Source organism: Pezoporus wallicus, unplaced genomic scaffold (genome assembly GCF_028554395.1).
Source record: "Pezoporus wallicus isolate ANWC-B61680 ecotype Strahan unplaced genomic scaffold, APGP_CSIRO_Pwel_v1 contig_5552, whole genome shotgun sequence".
Classification (NCBI taxonomy): Eukaryota; Metazoa; Chordata; class Aves; order Psittaciformes; family Psittacidae; genus Pezoporus; species Pezoporus wallicus.
Window position 1 is genome coordinate 1280254 of NW_026640754.1, and position 18354 is coordinate 1298607.

Genomic DNA, 18354 nt, shown 5'->3' on the forward strand with positions numbered 1-18354 from the left:
AGAATAAATTCTTATAAGTAGTTTGTATAAAAGCTGAGCAGAGTGTTCAGTCTCTGGATTTGTGAGATCACCTCTGCTGACTAATTCGTTTGATAGCACTTCTAAGACCCTAAATAATGCAGTAGATCTGTAAAAGCTGTGTAGGGACAACCAAAGCATCAGCATAAACTAGGATATGTATGCTATTTCAAATTATACCAACTACCTTTTACAGCCAGCTAGCCTGCAAAAGTAGGCAGCATTTCTCCACTTCTGCTCTCAGGCTGGGAACACAGATCAGATTCTGTCCTCAGTGCCAGATGACTTTGTGGAAGGCAGCCAGCACAGCCTATTTCAGCCAGCCGGTCCTGTGAAAACTGGTTGCTGTCTCTGTACTCTGTTTTAGTTTGGAGCAATGGCGAGCACAGCAGTGAGCTCAGACATGGAAAATGTAACTCATTCACCGAATTAATACATGAGTGAATTAAGGAGTCTGTGTGAGATTGTGTATCTGTATTATATAATTAAAAGAAAGCAACATTAAATATTTCTTCAATAGCTTTCTAATCCATCTGTTAACTCTCCTATCAGAAGTGGCTGATATGTTGTCATGGTTTAAGCCCAGCTGTAAATTAGAACCACGCAGTCTCTTTCCCATTCCCTCTCTTCCCCCCCTGCCCCCCACCCTCCAGCTCCTGGAGGGATGGGGAGGAGAATCAAAAGAATGCAACTCCCACAGATTGAGATAAGAACAGTCCAGTAACTAAGGTATAACACAAACCACTACTGCTACCACCAATAATAATAATGATAAGGGAAATAACAAGGGAAGAGAATACAACCGCTCGCCACCCGCCAACCCATGTGCTATGGTATGGAATATGTCTTTGGCTAGTTTGGGTCAGGTTTCCTGTCTCTGCTTCCTCCCAGCTTCCCTTCCTCTCTGGCAGAGCATGAGACTCACAAAGTCCTTGGTCAAAGTAAACATTACTGAGCAGCAACTAAAAACATTGGTGTTATCAGCGCTGTTCCCAGACTGAAAGTCAAAAACACAGCACTGCACCAGCTACTAAGAAGGAGAAAAAATGACTGCAACTGCTGAAACCAGGATGTATGTTTTATGGTCTTGTTTAGTAAGTTATTCTGAACACCTGCCCTAACTGTTACACCAAGGATGCGGAAGCAGGTGTAAATACAAGGGGTCCAGTGCTGATTTTCTAGATTATCCTGCTACCAGAGTGAAGTACTTGAGTGTAAGTTGAGAAAAATCACTAAAAATGAATAGTTACCAGTTCTACTAATTCTGTCTATTCTTCAGTGTTTCCTGTGTGCATCTTAGCTGTTTTCTTGGTCCTGGTCTTACTTGCCTGTAACTGAGCTAGATTCGATTTCAAATAGAGACATTGCTTAGAGAGATTGCTTTCTAGGAATATAATAAATGAAATTTTCACCAGAGTGGCATTCTGTTGGCGTATATTTGAGTTGGAGGTGTTCATAGAAGCAATAACTGTCTAAAAAAAAAGGTGTTTATTCTGAATGGTTTAGTATTAAATGAAAATATTCCTGTTTCATTGTTAAACGAAGATCCCTTAAAAAAGAAAACACTCAAATAATGGATTGCATATTTTTTCTTATAGTCATATATATTGTCATCATTTTGCTAGAAGCGTAAGTTCGTTAATTCAGGATTTCTTTTAGCTGTGAGTTTAGATTTATTTTGTGTTTAATACTACATTAAATTTTGAAGCAGTTAAGCCTCATTTATGGATGTGCCTTTTTTATAGCTGGATATCTAGAGTAAAAAAATTGCCCTATAAAAATCTTGGATATTATCCTAATAGTTGGGTGTTAATATGTGATTAGAGTAGTCATAGAAATAGAGGATGGTTAGGGTTGGAAGGACTTTAAAGATCATCTAGTTCCAACCCCCCTGCCATGAGCAGGGACACCTCACCTTAGCCCATGTCAGCCAAGGCTCTGTCCAATGTCATTTTAAACAATGCCAGGGATGGAGTATTTACCACTTCTTTGGGCAACCTGTTCCAGTGCCTCACAACTGTCACAGTAAAGAATTTCTTCTTTATATCTAACCTGAATCTCACCTGTGTTAAGTTTAAACCCATTCCTCCTTGTCTTATCACTACAGTCCTTAATGAAGAGTCCTTCTCCAGCATCCCTACAGGCCCCCTTCAGATACTGGAAGGCTGCTGTGAGGTCTCCACACAGCCTTCTCTTCTCCAGGCTGAACAGCCCCAACTTTCTCAGCCTGTCGTTGTGCCGGAAGTGCTCCAGCCCCCTGATCATCCTCGTGGCCCTGCTCTAGACTTGTTCCAACAGCCCAATGTCCTTCTGTTGAAGACATCATAACCACACACAGGTCTTCGATCTCATGACAGCAGTGTAGAGGGGCAGGATCACCTCCTTTGACCTCCTCGTCACACTCCTTTTGATGCAGCCCAGGATACAGTTGGCTTTCTGGGCTGCTGTCTCATGTTAAGTTCATCATCAACCAACAAACCCAAGTCCTTCTCCACAGGGCTACTCTAAATCACTTCTTCGCCCAACCTGTAGCTGTACCTGGGTATTGGCCCATCTCACAAGTGTGGCAGGGTCCCTCTGGATGGCATCCAGGTAGATGATGTCAACTGCTCTGCCCCTATCCATGAGCTCTGTAGCCCCATCATAGAAGGCCACCAAATCGGTCAAGCATGATTTGCCCTTAGTGAAGGCATGTTGACTGTCACCAATCACCTTATTGTTTTTCATATGCCTTAGCATGGTTTCCAAGAGAATCTGCTCCATGATCCTGCCAGGCACAGAAGTGAGACTGACTGGTCTGTAGTTCCCTGGATTTTCCATTTTCCCCTTCTTGAAAGTAGAGGTTATCGTTCCCTTTTTCCAGTCATCAGGAACTTCACTGGTCAGAGGTTTCTGAACTGTTTAGTAAATGAACTACAGTCAAGATTTTGGGTTGGGTTTTTTTTTTGAGTTTTTGGATGTTGCTTCTTATATTTATTTACTCAATTTCAGTTTTGTTTAGGTTCTTTTAAAATTGTAAACTCATACTTGAATTATATCCCTCAGTCCAAATAAAAAGGTTTAAAATTATTTTGGCAAATCATATTCATGTGCTAACAGATGTTCTAAGCTAGTCACCATTCTCACAGATGTGAACAACGTAGGCCATAAACAGCATTGTCTCATTGTTTCTCATATCAGTGGTCACTATAAGGACTTTTGAGGGCTGGCTGCTACAGGGAAAATAGGTCACTGTACTTGTACTATCCCCAGCACATAATAGTATTTTCTGTGATAGGAAGAAAGCAGGAAATTACATTAGGTTTCCGTTTTCAGACTTTCACAGTCCTGTCTAGGCTAATAACTTCATATGAGGTCGCCTGTTGGGTTCTTAAGCAAGTTAAAACTCTGTTCAGCCTATATGAACTGAACAGATACTACTGTGCAGTGATAAAATAAGCATATTTGGAGAGCATGCTTCAAGTGAAGCTATGTGAAACTGTGCTGGGTTTAGAAATCATAATATTTAAACAGGTAACTGCAATAAAAGGGTTTGAGCTGCATATGATTTTATTCTGAGTCTTGCTAAGCAGGGTGCTGCTTTTGAAGTGTTACATGGAAGAAAACCTCTCTGGGGAAATATGGTTATGATTATGAAAACACAAAACATTAAATTAATATACCTTGATGTTTGGTCTCGAAGGTTTTGTTTTACTGAATGAATTATTTGTTCTCCAGAAAATGTTTAACCTTTTTCTGCATTCATATTTATAAGACATATAAACGGTGTGAGAGAATGTTTTAGAATTTTTGCTTTTTAAACATCTAAATACTGCTGAAAATCATGCTAATCCTGGTCTTGGAAAACACCTAAAACTCTAATGTGATAAAGAATGTCAAGGGGCTTACTCTTCCCCTTCTAAATTGAGAGAAAAGAACAACTTCTTGTAGCTAATGTATGTTCTTGGCAAGATTGATGGACTTTAATTGAAAAAGGCCATTCTGTAGGCTTAATCATAATTAAGTAATCCATGGCCTTCCATAATGTTCCTTTCTGATGAATTTCACCCTGAATGTTAATGTAGTAAAGGAAGATAAATTAATAGTATTTATCCTATTGGTATGTAATTCATAACTCACTCTCTTTGGGGCATACAACTAGTGTGTTGCTTCACCTCTTTCCATATATATTAGCTTGAAATTGTCCTGTTGTCTCCATCTAGAGGTTTTTTCAACATGCGGTCTAAATTCAGCTTATCATTAAGAGGGATAATTATTTATTTTTACTTCTCTTTTTTTTATTTTGATTCATTTCCAGTATTACTTTTTCATTAATTTGTGTCATGTGTTGTAAACTGAGGGCAAGTTATTTATCATTTATCCAAAATGGTAATAATACTTCATGAAGTAGCTTTGTATGTTATGCTATTGCTAAACCCAACTTAGTTTAATCAGCTCCCTTCACCCTCGTATCCTTCATGTACATACTCATAGAAAATAAAAATTATGGTTTTTGTTTTAGGTGTCATTTAGAAATCATGATTCAATTTTGATGTTGAGTACTCCACAATTTAATTGTGTTGATTTAAGAATTAACATACAACTCACAGAGGCCTTATTTCCACTTTTTTTGGTTTATTTGCATTACATTAACAGGAAAGAGCATGGATTACACTTAAGTATTTTACTGAACCATGACAACTATCACTTTTGAAGGGAAATCACAAGCATATGCTGTATTTAGGGAAATTTGAAAGTGTATTACATGATTGTTATCCTTGACTGTCCTAGTGAGGGATTATATGTATTTACCATCTGTAGTTCAGTAACAATGAATATTTAATGAGTTTATGAATAGTAGATAAATATTTAAGACAGTTTTGTAAAAATGTGCATGCATTGAACAACTGTTTGTCACTGCCAAAGAAAATGGCCTGATTTGCAGACATGATTATTTTGGTTAGCAATTCTAATTGCTTCTGTGGAATCAGACTTGAGGTAGGAGAATTAAAGTTGGAAAAGGACCCGTTGTGCAGAGTGTCAGTCGCTCATGCTTTCATTCCTCTATTACTCCTACCAGAGTGGTATTTGCTGTTGCATCCACTGTGTAGCTGTCCAGCTCTTCTGCCTAAAATGGGTTTGCGTCTCTTCTGATGGACTTTGCATCTTACATGGCCCTGCCTCTTGTGCCTGTAAAATGAAAGAGAAATACTGAGTTTATTCATGTTTTTTTTTTAAACATTTTCTAGAGCATTTGCAGCCAGATAGACTTCACATAGCTTCCAAATATTAAATGGATTCAATTTCAAAAAGCAGAAAAAAATAGCAAAACCAGAAATCTTACTTTTCTGTGTCGTAATAGTTTGTAGCTTCAAATAAAATTCCATGAGAATATGTGGCTTTGCATGTCGGTCACTCAGCAGTCTTCTTGCAGAAAAAAAGAAGTAGTATGAAAACAAAGAAACCTCACAAGGACCAAATCCTTTCTTTTGGCTATACAGGTCTAATTATAATTAAAAGCTGATGTGGAACCATAAAAAAAAAATGGAGAAAACTGATTGAGAACTGTTGAATAGCTAATTTGTCAAAATTCCTTTAAAAAAATCCTTAAAAAAAATTGTCTTGAAATATATTTTGGTTTAGGTAAGTATGAGCTACAGATGGCCATGAATTTCAAAATTTGATGATTCAGTGGCCATTGCAGTGTACAAAACTGGTGTGTGGGGATACATTTGCATAAATATGCATCCTCACAAATATAATCTATTCTTCGGGTGACCTCACAGTGTTATCGTATGCCTGTAGGGAAAGACACAAGGACAAATGCCATAGTTGTTACCATTCTCTCTTCAAGAAAAGGTGTTTGCTGTAATTTTTATATGAAGTACTGGTATTCTGTCTTCTGAAAACTTCTGATTAGATTTTTGTCTTTTTGTCTGTTGTTTAGAATGTAAGCATGAAAGTTCAATGTGAATAAACCACATCCTGTAATTCCTCCCTTATTAGAAAAGGGGTGAGGTACTGTCATAAATTCAGGTGATTCACATTATAATGGCAAATGCAAAGTCTTTTGGGTATCCTTCATCGCTGGAGTGGTCTTTCATTTTCTGTACTCCTCTACCATCATTCTGACTCATAGCTATAGAGGACATGCACCATGCTGCTCCTTTGAGTATTTGGAGAACAGTGTCTTGGGGAAGCAATTTGTCTATTGATCACACACAGTTATATATAATTCTAGGTAACTTTAAAGAATGATCTATCTAAGGACATTTTTAATAGAGCAAAGAAGTTAGTAGGTTTTTCTGTTTTGTTTTGTTTTCATTTAAAAAAGGCAATTCCGGACAGTAAACATCTGCTTTCTTTGACATTTTAACTAACTTTCACCTAGTGCACTTTGTCTAAGTTAACCCAAGATCTCTTGCCTTCTCAAGTAAAAATGAAGCTGTTTTTTGGGGGTGAGGGTTTTCTTGCTTATTTAAGATGGCTATTCCCTTTGTATTTATCCATTCCTTTCCTCTCTCTAGGGACAGAGCAGAATGTAGTGATTGTCTCTTACTAGCTTTTTAATATAATGTTTTCAGAACTAGATCAGAGAGTATCCACTTCCTTACAAGCAAGGCTATGCCTTTATCAACTCACACTTAAAAGAAATACAGTTACAGCATTAATCCCTATGGACATTTAGCCAGAACTTCATTAGCAAGTTTTCAAATTGCAGTCTCTGATTCAGGTGTTCCAGGCAGGTTTTGTATTTTTCAGGTTTCAGTTTGCTTGGGTTCTGTTGGTTCAAGTTTCAGCATTTGCAAAACCTGTATCTAGTCCATGTTTTTTTTCTTTATACTGAGTATCAGGTGGGAGCTAGGACGCTTTATCTGTTACCTATTTAGTCGTAATAATGAGAATATCTTTGTTTTCATTACTTTCTCTTCTTAAGGGCTTCATCTTTTAAGAGACTGGTCTTGTGATGAGTTTTGTAGCTTGAAAGCTGCTCAAACAGCTTTCAAGCTACAAAAAAAAGCTTTCTCTTGAAAAGCCTCAAATGAAAAAATTCTTAGACAAATAAGCACATTTTACATCATGCAATAAAACTAATTATTTTGGAAATTTAACCAACAGGCAGGAAGAGATTTGTGATTGAGAATGTCTTTCCAATAACTGTATCCTTGTTCTGTCATTGTGATACCAACCCTGCTAGTACATTAGATCTTACATTACATTAAATTACATTAGATTGCACCATACTGCTGTAACATGTTAAAAAACTCACCTTGTCAGGTAGGCAAGACTAAAGTTTTTTAGTCAGAATATGATTTTAAAACAATCCATTAACAATCTGGTCAGTTTTCATAGCTTTTAGTCTTTGTGGTATTTCAAGTTTGAATTGGAAGCAATCTACACGTACAAGCACTGCAAACTGGCTTTATCTGCTGCAACTTCTGGTCATCCTCAGTTTGAGGGAGGATTTTTCAATCAGTTTTTCAGTCAATTTTTCAAGTGTGAAATTTGCTTGAAATGTTTAGAGTTGAGAGAGTATTTGTTGGCATTTTTGAAAGCATCATTAGTGTCTGTGTTTGACAGCTAGGTAGTTACAGAATCATAGAATGGTTATGGTTGAAAAGGACCTTAAGACCATCTAGTTCCAACCCTCCTGCCATGGGCAGGGACGCCTCAGTCTAGACCATATCACCCAAGGCTGTGCAACTGTTCTGGTTAATTAACAAAATTCATGTAGTTATTTGATACTTCCAAGTGAAACTATAAGTCACATAAACATAAGTAATATTTTAAAATGAAGTTACTATGCTGAGTAGTGAAGACTAGCACCTAAAACGCAATTCCTCCCCAGTGTGCGACAGATTTCTGTCATCAGAAGCAGGAGCATAAAATTTACTCTTTGTGGAGGTGAGAATCTTCCTACCTATTAGGAGGAAAGCTAAAATGTCAGTAAAGTATTTTGAGTAAAGGGATGATTTCTCTATATAGTCTTTGCATGCATATGCATGTATGGACATACTTGGATTCTGTTCCTTCAGTGGTGTTCTGGTGAATTAAATTGCTACCATAAAGAGAAAAATAATATACTTTAACAAAGTAGAAAGCATATCAATAAAAATGGTATCTCTCATCTAAATGTTTTTCTAATGCGGAAGGCATTTATAGTCTTAGAAGTCATGTGACAACCAGTTCTATTAATCATAGAATCGTAGAATCATAGAATAGTTAGGGTTGGAAAGGACCTTAAGATCATCTACTTCCAACCCCCCTGCCATGGGCACGGACAATCAGCAATACAATCAGTATTACAATCGGTAATCAGTATTAATAATGTCTTCTCTTCAACATAGTGTGTATTTCTTTAGTTCCCAGGGTGCATTTATACACAATTTAGCATGCGTGTAGCGAAAGAGTAGTAGTGATCATGTAGAAATGCATATAGTTATTTAATAATTGAATTGTGGTCCTAGACCCTGTTACACTTTTCTGATGAAAGGCTCAGTTATTTTGCTTCACATTGTATTAGTAAAGGCAGTATATATTTTCATCATTGTAAGCTTCAGACTATAACTTGGTGCTATGATAGTAAGAAGAAACAGATGTTTACCATTATTTAGACACAGTTGAATCCTGCAAATATATATGTATGCTTACATGTGTATATATGTGTGTCTATATATATATGTATCTATATATATATAGGTGTCTCTGTATATATGTGTATGTACATATATATATATATAGCTTTAGCAATTATTAGGAATAATAATAGAGAGTCCCTATTTACAGGACTGTGGTCACAACTGAGTCAGAGTGCAAGCATTTTAACTTTGTCATTAATTTTTCTTAAGGTAAAGTACTCCTATTTCCTTCCTCTGTTTTATAGATGTGTATGTATATATATATATATATATATATATATATAGCCTTAGTGATATTTTTAAGGAGCCCTGCAAAAAATCAGGAAATACGGATTAACTTGTCATTTCATACTGCAGTGAAATATTCTTCTGAGATGAGTGATCTTCATCTTGTTAAAGAAAAAAGATGTCTTCTTTGAGAGATGGAATCTTTAGATATATGAAATTCTTGCCTGGTGTAGCTTTGAATTGGTTATTTGAGCATAATGTAATTGAATTTTGAAAACAGTAGATAACCATATACTGAGTGAAAACTTTTATCATATCTTCTGAATTACATGTTTTGACAGTGCATCAACTGGATTCTAACCAGTGTGGATGAAGGTACTCTTTTGTATGCTGGAGCATTAGAGTATTTCAAATCTGAATTGTTCTGAATCTTGACAAGGATGGAGTTCAGGCAGAATTATTCAGCATAAAATTAATTAAAGCAGAGCATATGAGTTAAAAAATAAACTGACAAAACTCTAAATCAGTAAGGAGGGCAAAAACTTTCTTTTTTCATTTCCTTGATAGGAGTGAGCATTTTTCTTTAATTGCATTGAAATTGTATCTGTGCCTAAGAACAATACATATAAATAATACTTTGAGAACATGGATAAATTTAATTTCACACAGAATGGTGAGACAAGCTAATCCTTGTTTGTAATTGTAGCGGGGGAAAAGAGAGAACCTTCCTCTTCTTGTGCATGTGTCCAGTCCGTCAAAGTTTTGCTCTCATAGCTAGTTAACAATAAGCACACAACTTCTGAATAATATGCTGTATGTTCTTAGTAATAAATGCATAAAGTAAGCTCACTGTCAGTAATTATTTTTCTCTAGACTATATTATGTTTACATTTAGTATTAATATTGATCATTGCATTTACTACAATTCCATATAAACAAACTATTTTATGAATTAGGATTTTTTATGGGCATAATTGTACCTTTTTGAAGAAAGATGGAATACTTTGTATGAACAAGCTTCACTCAATCTAAATAAGACTAAAGTAGAATGAAATTTTTTAAGGCAAGGTTTAGTTTTCACTTCTATAAAAACCGTGCTGAGACATGTCCTTCATTTCATCATCTCCCTTCTCAAAAACTGTCTCTGCTGAGAAAATAAGCGCATGTTCTTTATTCCACAATAGCAGCAGTGTGAAAGAGTCCAGCATAATGCACCCCTGATGAAACATTAAATTCACCATATATATGTGCTTTGACTAAATGTTCTATTTTTAACAGTCCGTTTTACTAAACATACATAAACTGTGCTGTTACTTGTAGCTATTGCTTTCTGTGTTTTTCTGCAAAACAGGTTTTGATTCTCAAATATCCAGTTGTGCCGTTTTCAGTGGATTTCTTTGTTCTAAAGAGGATTTATTTTCATTTTTATTTTACAGAGTTACATACATGGAAGCAGTCAGGCTCAGTTTGTTGCAGAATCTCATATTATTCTTCTACTGAGTATCCTTCAAACTGGTGATGAGTAGAAAAAAAGCAAGCTGAAGCACAGTGTCCTGTTAAATAAAATTGCTCTGGCAGGGAATACCATTGAATTTTTGAGCAGGTATTGTATTTTGGCTTATTTATTATATGTTTAAATAAATATCCAGTATTGTTGCTGTTTACAGCCAAGTAAGGCTGGCATTGTTTTTTACTAATATGGACCTTGTTGTCTCTTTTATTACTTGTGTGCCTGGTTACCAATCTTAGTATTTTTTCCTTTCAGTGTTATCTTTTCAGTAGCAGAAAATAATTTTCTTCTCTTTTTCACTTTTTATTATAAAAGTTAGAATTTTATTATTTTCCTTTAACTGACAAGTATGCTGAAATTAACTAGTCATACGTAAAGATGATTTGTCCTCCAGCAGTCTTTGGGTTTAGTTTTATTTTAGTTTTTGTGTTTCTCACTTAATCTAAACAGTTTAATACCACTTTTAGAAACAAATAACTCAATTCCATTTGTTCTGACATCATCTCCTCACAGAAAGACTTCAGGAATTACTCTTTCATTCTTAGAGCAAGTTAAATTAAATCTGTGTGTCTGTGAATATGCTTTAATATTCTGTAAGAAAAACTCATTTACTGTCTGGTTTCTTTAAACCCTGCTTCTAATCAGCTTTGTTCATTGATGGAAAACTCCAGTCACCATTAACCACTATTAAAATACAGTTGTTCCATCACAAATACCTTCCTCTAAGGAGCACAAGAGGAAGAAAAGAGCATGTCCCAATTTGAATAGCCGGATCTCAGGGTTTGATGATTGTATCTACGCTCCTGTTCTCTCCCTAAAGTTAAGTTAGTTTAGATCCTGCCCTTCTTGTGGCTTCCCTATCTACCTTCATCTTCAGTATTTACCATCCAAAGAGAACACCATCATTATGTCTTTTTGCTTCATTACATTTATTTGCCTGGCATCAGTTTTGCAACCTGTGAAACATTTTTTGCTCTGTAAATAGGCATTACTAATTTAATTTCAAAGTTATGATCATATTTTGCAGAGTAAATGCAATATTTGCTATTGAACTGGAATATTGTGTCCAGTTCTGGGTCCCCCAGTACGGGAAAGATGCAGACCATACACTAGCTGTATAATACAATTTATTAAACAAGCACACTAAAGTGAATAAGCACACTAAAGCAAACAAGCACAGTAGCGCAAACCAGGTATATATCTCTATATAGTAAGTACAGTAAAGCAAATCATATCTATATATTATATATATAGATACATATATATAAGTAAAGTGCAGAGGAAAATTAGCAATACATAAAATCATTACTGCAGAGAGAGAACAGAGATTAAGTAGAAACACATCACCAAGTACATTGAATCATCATCCATGCTTACACTTCAAGCTCAGAAGCCCCATTGCAGCCAATGCCAGGAGTTTCAGGTAATTGCAAAAACTCCTGTGTGGTGCGTCCACCCATAGCTGAGGCTTCGGATTCAGCTACAAGAGGGTCCTGCTTTTATACCATTAGAAAAACAACCAGTTTTATGCCAGCTCTGTCCTTGTTTGCTTATGGGGCTGTGTTGTTTCTCATGATCTCACTGTTGTCCACAATGAGAACATTGGCCAGGTGCCCTGGTGCAGCCAAGTATGAAAGTAATAGAACAGCTGCACACCTATGTTTATTTGCCTCTTTCCAAGAGTCACAATGAACATATACATATATACTGTACCGACTACACTATGACAATAAACATACTTCGTTAATGTGTCTCAGTCAGGAGAAAGGGTCAGCTCTCAGTTATGTTCCCGTCCGTTACACAGGGACAACTTTATCAGTGGGAGGAAATGAAGGAGATGGGTTTTCTAGTAGTGCTCTCTGACAGGACAAGAGGCAGTTGACCCAAACTGAAAACCAGGAAATTCAGTCTGAAGACAGGATGACACTTCTTACTGTGAGAGTGGTCAAACTCTGGAACAGGGTGCCCAGAGGGGCTGTAGAGTTTCCATCTGAGAAGATATGCAAAACCCAACTGGACACAGTTCTGGGCAACCTGCTGTACCAGGTTGCTTGTGCAGAGGGGTTGGATTAGATGATCTCAAGAGGTCCCTTCCAGTCTCAACCATTCTGTGGCTCTGTCAGTTCTCCAGGTTTTATATCATATCCTAGCTAATGCTGTATCAATATCACATTGAATTTTTTAACGTTTTGGAACCACATTTATTTGTTTATGATTTCTAAATTAGAGCTTCCTTTTCTTGGTAAGAGAGAATTAAAGATAAATAGCTTTACCTGAATATTGCCAAGTCAAAACTCAGTGATTATTAATTGCTGTATTTTTTTTAAAGTACACAGAGACAGGCATTATGTTTCAGATGAAAAGTTTCTTGTATGATAGATATGTGCATTTTATTAATATCATCTTTATGCTTCATTTTGTATAGCCACTATTTCTTGGTTGGTTTTTTTTTGCATTTCCTGAACTGCCATAATTTCAAAACGTCTGTTATCTAAGACAGATCCTGTTGGATGATTGAAAATGGGAAAAATAACCATCCCAAACCAGCTAAGTTTAAAAATAAACAAAACTTTTGTTCATGACATATTTTGTTTACCTGACTCAGGCATGAATGTGCTATTTTTTTGTTGGCAGAGACTGTCTTTAAACTGGGAAGTTAGCTATCTACATTAACGCAGCTGGCTAAAAGAATCCTTTCAGTGAGGTTGTGCCTTGCCACTTGCAAAAAAAAATATCTAAGGTTTCATTTCATGGCTCAATACTGTTTGAGTTTTTGGTCACACACAGATTTCACAAGTGACATGAAATCTTGACAGATTTTAAGTTATGCATGAAAGAATATTTCTTCATTCTTTCAATTTTGTAGTAATTATTAGCTGCTTCTTTGCTTCCTCATTATCTGTTTATTCAGGAAATTTTGATAGAAAATATGGGAATTAGAAAAAAAGTGTGCCAGATTCATAAACAGTAGTACATTCATTTTATCCTGTAAAGTTTAAAAGATGCATTAAATTTTAAACCAAGACATTACTATGCTGGTAATGTACATGCTTCATTTGGTTGCTTCTTTTCACTTTGTATTGATAAGAACAAGGACAAGGTTGTCACTTCTTGCTAGATGTTGAAAAGCAATGCTGTGTTTCTCTTTAAAGTGAATTTTTAATACATGTGATGAGAAAAAATTTATTTCCATTGCATTTCTATGCTGGCTTTTAGATAGTGATTCTACCCAGTCTGCTAGATGATTTCCGTAGAAAGATCTGCTGTATATTTCCACTGCTGTAGCTACATAATTTTAGGACATGGGTAAGAAGGACTTGTAAAGATGTCAGATATTTATTTTCAGTTACATTATAAAGCAAAATTAAATTCAAAATTCAGAATTTTTATAATACTGTAAACAAGTAGTTTCAGTCCTAACAGATGGTTACTACATCTTAGTAGTAGCAAAATGGAAGTCACTGTAATAATACTGCACATACAATGTTACATCAGTAAAACAATTTTACATCATTAAAAAAATTTATACTTAATTTTATTTCTGTGATGGGTTTTCTCACAGCCAAAATACTGATACTGCATTTAGCAGCAGATCAGAGTAACTGAAGTGGGTTAGATTGAACACTTTCTTAAGACACTAAAGACTTAGAGTAAGCACACATCTCAGAACAAGGAAGCATTCTTTCAATTCCAAAGTCCCAAACCAGTTTCTGATTCATTTTGAGGCTCCTTATAGGTGGCTGATGGGGGCCATGTTACCAAGTCCACAGGATCTTATGCTGTGGGTGAATTATTTTTTTTTTAATCAAATAAAAAGATCACCATATTTCAACATAAAGCCTGTTGAATTCCAGGCTGCAGAATAGCAAATAAAAATTAGAATAGGCTTTTAAAAGCAGAGTGTGGTGGGTCGATCCTAGCTAGACACCAGGTGCCCACCAAAGCTGCTCTATCAGTTCCGTATTAGCTGGATAGGGGAGAGAAAATATAAGTAGAAGCTCATTGGTCAAGATAAAGACAGGGAGAGACCACTCAGCAATTACCATCATGGGCAAACTAGACTCAACTTGGGGAAATTAGTTCAATTTATTGGAAATGAAAATCAGCGTAGGGTAATGAAAAATAAAAGCTAAATCAAAGCACCTCACCCTCACCCCTTTCCTTCTTCACAGGTTTAACTTTACTCCTGATTTTCTCTACCACCTTCTTCCCACCAGCACAGAGGGACAGAGAATGGGGGTTGTGGTCAGTTCATCATGCACTGTCTCTGCTGTTCCTTCCTCCTCAGGGAAGGACTCCTTACACTGTTCCCCTACTGCAGCATGCAATCCCTCCCATGGAGAAAGTCCTCCACCAGCTTCAACGTGTGGACTTCGTTCTTAATTAAGTGCTCAAGTATGGGTTCCTTCCACAGGGTACAGTCCTGCAGGAACAGACTGCTCTGGTGTGGGTCCCACATGGGGCCACAGATCCTGCCAGGAGCCTGCTTCAGTGCTGGCTTCCCAGCAGGTCACAGCCTCCTTTGGGCATCCCCCTGCCCTGGGTGTGGGGTCCTCACCAGGCTGCAGGTGGATCTCTGCTCCACCATGGACCTCCATGGGCTCCAGGGAGGCAGCCTGCCTCACGATGGTGCGCGCCATGCAGGGCTGCAGGGGAATCCCTGCTCCAGCACCTGGATCACCTCCTCCCCTCCTTCATTGACCTTGGTGTCCACAGAGCTGTTTCTGCCCAGGTGTTTTGCTGTTGTTGCCCATTTCCCCCCCCCCCCTTTTTAAATATGTTATCCTAGAGGTGTTATTGATATCACTGAAGGGCTTGGCCTTGGTTGATAGTGGGACCGTCCTAAAGCTGCTTAGTAGTGGACATATGGTAAGCTCCTAGCAGCTTCTCACAGAAGCCACCCCTGTTGCACCCCTGATACCGAAACCTGGCTATGCAAATCCAATTCAATGAGAAACAGACCTTTATGTAAAGAATAGCCCCATAATTCAACTTTTTTTTTTTTTTTAACCTTATGAAATGAGGATTTGTAGATCTTACTTGCCCAAGCTAGTTCTAGACTGCATTGTTTGAGGTGAAATGATTATGCAGTGTAGGCTGCTGGTGTCTATTCTTGCAACCCTTTCCTCACAGAAATGGGGTCATGGTTAATAAGTCAGTGGAAACGATCAGGTATTGATAAAAAAAAATGCAGGGTGGTTCAACATTCTTGGAGAGATAAGAGGAATTAAGGCAAGGATATTGAAGTACTGTTGCTAGAGTTACAGAGGATAGGCTACTAAGAAGTCACAGAGGCAAAAGAAGTGAATCTGTGTAATTGAGAGCTGTCATTTTCTAAGAGGGACAATATGAAGTAAACTGCACAATCAATATTACTGTTGTAATTAACTATAGTTGAATAAAGATACAGTATGGTGACTATTGTAACTGAACAGCCAATGGAGTACACAGTGTTGAGCTGTAAATATGGCTGTGAGTGCCAAGGATACTGAGAAAGATATGGAATAGTAAGGTTGGGTAGGCTGTGTAGAAGTTGAAAGATTTCTTCAATTCTTTCATTTTCCCTTTAGTGGACACTAATCAGTATTTCTAATGAATGTCCATTTTTATCATGTTTTTATGTCATTCCATGGAGAAATACTGATTCAAATGAAATATGTCTTTTTTTTTTTCCCTTTTGCAGTAACAGTGAATATTTCTTACACAGAGTAAGTTTAAAAGTTACAGTAAATATTTTCATTTTCAAATAAGTTTCAGTTATTAGGGAAATACTTTGTTGTACAGGAGATAAATCTGAACCATTATTATATGAGTTAGCAGTTACTATAAACCTGATAATTTTTCTCATGATTACTATTAAGCTTAGTTAACTTTGCTGATAAAATGCATGCACCTAAGTAAAAGTGGAAATGTCTTTTCAGTTTGTTAATTTGAATTCCCGAGGCAGAGTTTAATGTGACAGTTGCGTAGGTGGATGTGAGATGTTGGTTGAGAAAGAAAAAGAAATTTCATTGGTTACAAAGAAAAGTTAAAATTATGCCTATTGTGAAAGACATTTCCTGGCCTACAGAGTGAATTTAAATTAAGTGTATTAAGTGCCTCTTAGGTGTAGGGAAACTTAACCACAGAATGAATTTAAATGAGAGATGTCTTTTTGTGTGTCAGTAAGGCTCATGCAAAGTCACGGAGCATAAGAACATGGAAATTTGAGTCAAAGTCAGTAGAACAATATTCATTTAGCTCTCGGTTGTAAGACTTTATCAGTTGTGCATAATAGAATCAAACCGTGTTCCCCAGAGATCATGTAAAAGTGAATGATGATGACAACTAAAGTAGTGAGATAAGGTTTTTGTATGCTTAGTCTTAAGAATAAGAGAAAAATACCATAGTGGAAAAAGATAGAACTAAAGGCACAAAATTATGCTATATATAAGCATGCTTCTTAAATAACTATGGAAATCAACATCCAAAGCAGCAAAACATACTGCATGCTTTATATTATTTTCTTGCGTTATGCACCAGTACTCTTAATACTGTAGGCTATTCTGGCTCTTCTCAAGCCAGCCTGACTCCTCCTAACTGTAACAAAGCATAAGGAGATTATAGCTTAGAAAAATCAAGAAGTTTCCTTCCATTACCTCATTCTCCTACATCTTGACCTTAAATAATTCATAATATGACCTTTGAAGAGAGATACTCGAGTCTCTTACATGTCAGAGGTATGCAGAGATCTTAAATTACAGCTGGGTGTTTCTCAGTGCAGCATTCAACATAATTCTCTTTCATAAGCTAAGTGAATGATACTGGATTTCATGAATTGCCTTCAAATATGGCATGTGTCCTCTGTGTGAAATTACTAACTCTGTAGTTCAGTGATTTTCAACTGTTTTCTATTTCTTGCTTTAAAATTTTCCAATGAAAGTGCAGACCCCCTGCAAAGCAAATTTAGTTGTCTGCTGCTCTGGCAATTGCCCCATTCTTATTTGCCTTTTGCAAATACCTGGCTACTAGTTCACAGACCAAGAGGTATTCACTGACCATAGGCTAAAGACAGCAGCATTTTTAAGGGTCTTTTTAGGCATCAGTAATTTTAATGGTTGTTTTAACTGTTAAGAAACATAGTTGTTTGAGTGGCTGAAAGATGCAGAAACATAGTCCAAAGATAATGTTTTACCTTTTGAATCCACAGATAACTTACTCGGTTGAATAGTCCTCAAGTGCATTCAGCTAGGAATAAGCTGGGTCTATTAAGATGCTGCACAAGTCTTTAACAATGGAGAAATGCATAATACCAACCTAGAGTGATATTGATGATGATTTATCATACAGAAAAAGATCATGTGGTATTCTTAAAAAGATTTATAGGTGCTCAGAGAAAGTAAGAGCGATGGTGTGTGTGCATGCTTAAGGATCAAGTGTGTATTAACAAATAGATGAGACAACATACTAAGTCTAGTATTTCAAATTAAATGCTTGAAAATAACGTAGGTGTTTGGAATAGAGTCAGAATAGTGAAAGAAAATGATGCAGCATCATAAATACTTAGAAATAGCTCGAATAGAGTTTGTTTTAGGCAATGTATCTGTGTTTAAATGTTAAGAAATGAAGATGCTAAGAAAAACTTATTCAGTTATTTTAGTCTCTAGTATGCTTAATGTTAAGGAAACTGAAGTACTGTTATACATTTTCTTGTTCTGGAGATCTGTATAGTTCCGTGATTTGTAAGCATCTAAGCAAGAAAATTTATAGACACATTATAAAATGTAAATGAGGTGGAAAAAATACTTATTTTGTACAGTGGCAAACCACACTGTAACAATTTGTAAGATGGACAGGACTGACCCTGAAACTCCCATCAGATGTAATTTACAAAACCTGAAAGGTCACAAATTAGAAGTAGAAAATCGTTTTCCCCTGAGTTAGTTTTAGGTGATCCTGAAAGATGACACCAGTATCAATAATTACGATGTAAATGAGGTT

At 36.5% G+C, this 18354-nt stretch overlaps 1 protein-coding gene across 2 annotated transcripts in view; it reads left to right on the top strand.

The window, feature by feature from the left end:
• TUSC3 (tumor suppressor candidate 3) overlaps positions 1-18354 on the top strand; it is a 120159-nt gene that overhangs the window by 87488 nt on the left and 14317 nt on the right. Inside the window, exon 7 of one of the 2 annotated variants that reach the window (XM_057420299.1) lies at positions 10301-10364. The exons of the other annotated variant lie outside the window; for it this stretch is intronic. Coding sequence (XP_057276282.1) covers positions 10301-10364 — 64 coding nt within the window. The remainder of the gene's footprint in view (positions 1-10300; positions 10365-18354) is intronic. 2 annotated transcript variants of the gene reach the window in all.